The 3,730-nt window shown below is 43.9% G+C and overlaps 1 protein-coding gene across 1 annotated transcript in view; it reads left to right on the top strand.

Annotated features, from left to right (window-relative positions):
- Window positions 1-462: 462 nt before the first annotated feature.
- Window positions 463-3,730, top strand: part of ERCC6L (ERCC excision repair 6 like, spindle assembly checkpoint helicase) — a 43,965-nt gene continuing 40,697 nt past the window's right edge. The window contains 1 exon segment of the mRNA XM_027768059.1: window positions 463-631. Within this exon segment, the coding sequence (XP_027623860.1) occupies window positions 564-631 (68 nt within the window). The 5' untranslated portion in view covers window positions 463-563.

The following is a 3,730-nucleotide window of genomic DNA, read 5'->3' as shown; positions in this document are numbered from 1 at the left end:
AGCCACTGGGTCCCGGACTCGAACCACAGTCAACTACACGGGAGTGCAGCGATAGAGCCATTACGCTAACTACCAGTCCCTGGCTTGGTTCTTGAAGATCCTTTTTCAGCTTAAATCACGGGAACTCATGCGGGTGTTAGAACTTGGCACTAGAAGGATAGCTAGAGTAGCCAAGGACATGCGATGGTCTCCAGGGGCCACTACAATGACTGAGTTCCTATCAGGCAGTTTTCTCCAGTCACACGCATGCGCGCGCGAAAACCGCAGCAGTGCTTGAACCGGATTGAAGATTCAGGGACTACAGGATGACGCAACACATTCCGTGAGGCGCGGGCGGGGCTCTCCCCCTAGCTCCTGCGCACGTAGACGCATGCGCACGGTCTCGTGGGCGGGGCTCAGGAGGTGGTACTCCAGGTACTCCAGCGCGTGGCTACAGATTGGCGGGCCGCGAAGCCAACGGTTCGTCCTGCTTCCTCCTAGGGTTTGCGCACAGAGCTTGCGCCGGGCGGGAGCGAGCGAAATTCAAACTTCGGCCGAGATACCAGGAACTCAACCTGAGGACCATGGAGCGGTCCCGAAGGTTTACTGAGGCGGATTCCTTGAGCCCAGAACAGGCTGCACGTTACCTGAGGTATGTCGAGGCCGCTGGACGGGTTTAGCTCCCAGGTCCTACCCCAGGGTGGGGATGGGTGGCCGTCGGATCCTCCCTAGGGCCTAAACCAGGTAATGCGGAGCCTTGTGAGACTGCGCGCCCGCGTCCCTCGGAGTGGGGCGTGGGAATCAGCTCTGGACTTGAACCACATTTCTAAAACGTGGGGAGCCCTGATGCTCCCCTCGGCCTTTTTGTCAAATAACTCTCCAGTATAAACTGGAGACTGGACGAGAAGGAATTGTGGTGTGGCTATCCCCCCTGGGGGATGGTTTCTCACTTTCCTTCTCTCTTTTTCTCTCGTGAGTACAAACGCTATGGCAAAAACCTTGATTTTTTTTTAAAAGAAAAAGGGCCTTTTAGTATACTATTAATAGTATTGTCCCAATTTTTCAGATATGGAAAATTAAATTGATCAAGCCCTTCTTGTGTTCATCCGACCAGCCCCAGGCTTAGCGAATATAGGGACGAGTAAAACACCGTCTCTGACCTCAAATTGCTTATAATCTAGTAGTGGAAACGGACCCAGAAACCAATAATTATTATAATATGCTAAGCGCCGTTTGGAGTTTAATGTTCTGGGCAGACAGTTTGTTGGTGAGCTTTTTTTTTCTTTTTTTTTCTTATCTCTCGATCTGTCCCTCTCTGGTCAAATTAAAATAAACAAAATTAAATAAAATAATTCTAAAAAAAACCCCAAAACTTCTTATCTCCTTTAAAAAGAGAAAAAAAAAAGTGTAATGAGTAAGAATTCACCAGATGGCTAAGGTGAATAACAGTGATGCTGGGATGGGCACTTTAAACTTTTCTGTAATAGTAAATACATGTAACATAAAATTTATCATCTTAATAATTTTTATTTTTTAGAGAGGCTTTTGCTATAGGATGTGTGCACTCACGAGAGAGACAGAGATACAGAAAGCAAGAAAAGGCCCCCGGAGGGGATGATCACACCACAATCCCTTCTCCTCCATTCTCCTTTCTGGATTTTGGGCACGCACGTATGCACACACACATGCCCATCCTGAGTTTCAAGTCATCAGGTTCGGGACTTGAACTGCGGTTGGCCACGTAGGAGTCTAGTGCCCCAACTACCATGTCACTCACTGGCCCCAGGATTGCCTTCTTTCTTAAGACTGAATATTTTATTATACATACACACACGCACACGCTCTTCAAAAAGTTCATGGATAATGAGTATTATGCATGGAAAAATATGCATGGACTTCAAAATAGTTTTGCACCAGTATTAACTTGCACCTTAAAGAATTATTTAACTTTATTTATTATTATTATTATTTTCCAATTTTGTTCAGAGAGTTACAGAGAAAGAGAGGGAAAGTGAGAAAGCAAGCCACCAGGTCTGGGACTTGAACCAAGGTCAGCCATGTGGGAGTCCAGCACCTTTAACCACCATGCCACTTGTCAGTCCCATTAACTTGCACTTTATTTGTAATTTGGGATAGGGCAAATAAATGAACTTTTTGAAGTGCTCTCATTCATATATGTGTATATATATATAATATGTTTATTTGTTGATGGAGACTTGGATTGCTTCTATCTCTTGGCTATTGTGAATAATGTTGCTATGAACACGGGCATGTAAAATCTCTGAGATGGTATTTTCAGTTCTTTTTGGGTGTATATTCAGAAGTGGAACTGCTGGATCATATGATAATTCTATTTTTAATTTTTTGAAGAACCGTCGTACCATTTTCCATAGTGGCTACATTGCTATCGATTCTCACCAACAGTATACAAGGGTTCCAGTTTCTCCATATCCTCCCCAACCTTGTTATCTGATTATTTGATAGTAGCTGTTCTGATAAGCATAAAGAAGTATCTTATTGTGGTTTTGATTTGCATTTCCTTAATGCTTAGTGATCTTGAGCATCTTCTCTTGTGCTTGTTGGCCATTTGTATGCCTTCTTTGGAGAATGTTCAATAATTTGCCCCTTTTTTTAGTTGGGTTGTTGTTTCTTGGTGGTTGTTGAGTTATAAGAAATCTTCATGTATTCTGAATGTTAATCCCCTATGATATAGATGACTTGCAGATATTTTGTCTAGTTTTCACAGTTGCCTTTCCACTATGTTGATTATGTTCTTTGACACACAAGTTTTTTTTTCCCTTTTCTTTTTTGCAGTAGTGTGCTACCTAGAGACAGGAGAGACAGAGAGAAAATAAGAAAGCACCCCCCTCCAGGGGAGATGACCACACCACAGTCCCTTTGCCTCCATTCTTCCCTAGAGATTTGGGGCACACATGCACATGTGCCTGGCATATTTTTCAAGCCACCAGGTCCAGGACTTAAACTGCATCAGCCATGTGGGTTCTAGCTGCCTTAAGTACCACAACATTTGCTGACCTGATGCACAGAAATTTTTTTAAAGAGGTTTTTTGCCTTAGGGCACTTGCCCTTGCTGGGGAAAGAGAGAGACAGACATGGCGGGAGAGAAAGTGAAAATCATCTCCCTGGGAATAGCTACTCTGCAATCCCTTCTCCTCCATTCTCTTCCTAGGATCTTGGGGCACATATGCACAGGCTCCCAGTGTGATTTTGAAACCACCTGGTCTGGGACTCAAAACACAGTAAGCCATTGGGAGTCCAGCGATATAACCACTACACCATCTGCTGGTCCCCAGAGAAATTTTTAATTTTGATGTATTTCAAAGAAATAAATTATGGGGGCTAGTAGGTGGCAGGGTGGTTAAGGTGGCTGAAGTCCCACATGGCTGACTGCGGTTCGAGCCCCAGACCTGGCAGCTTGCTTTCTCACTTTCCTTATTTTTCTCTGTTTCTCTCTGGTCAACTTCAATAAAATAAAAAATAAAATAATGACAATGAATAAAATTAAATAAAAATTATTTTTTTTAAAAATAATATTTTTTAAAGGCTATTAAAAGAATGTCTCAGAGCCAGCAGATGGCATGGTGATTAAGGTGCTGTATCCCACATGGCCAACTCTGTGATTTGAGTCCCAGACCCGGCAGCTTGAGAAACACACCAGGTACGTGCAAGTGTGCCCAAGATCCAGAGAGGAGAATAGAGGAGAAGGGATTGTGGTGTGGCCATACTCCCT

Source organism: Tupaia chinensis, unplaced genomic scaffold (assembly GCF_000334495.1).
Source record: "Tupaia chinensis unplaced genomic scaffold, TupChi_1.0 Scaffold145304_1, whole genome shotgun sequence".
NCBI lineage: Eukaryota > Metazoa > Chordata > Mammalia > Scandentia > Tupaiidae > Tupaia > Tupaia belangeri.
Note: the sequence above shows the minus strand (reverse complement) of the source record. Positions and strands in the feature narration are given on the sequence as shown.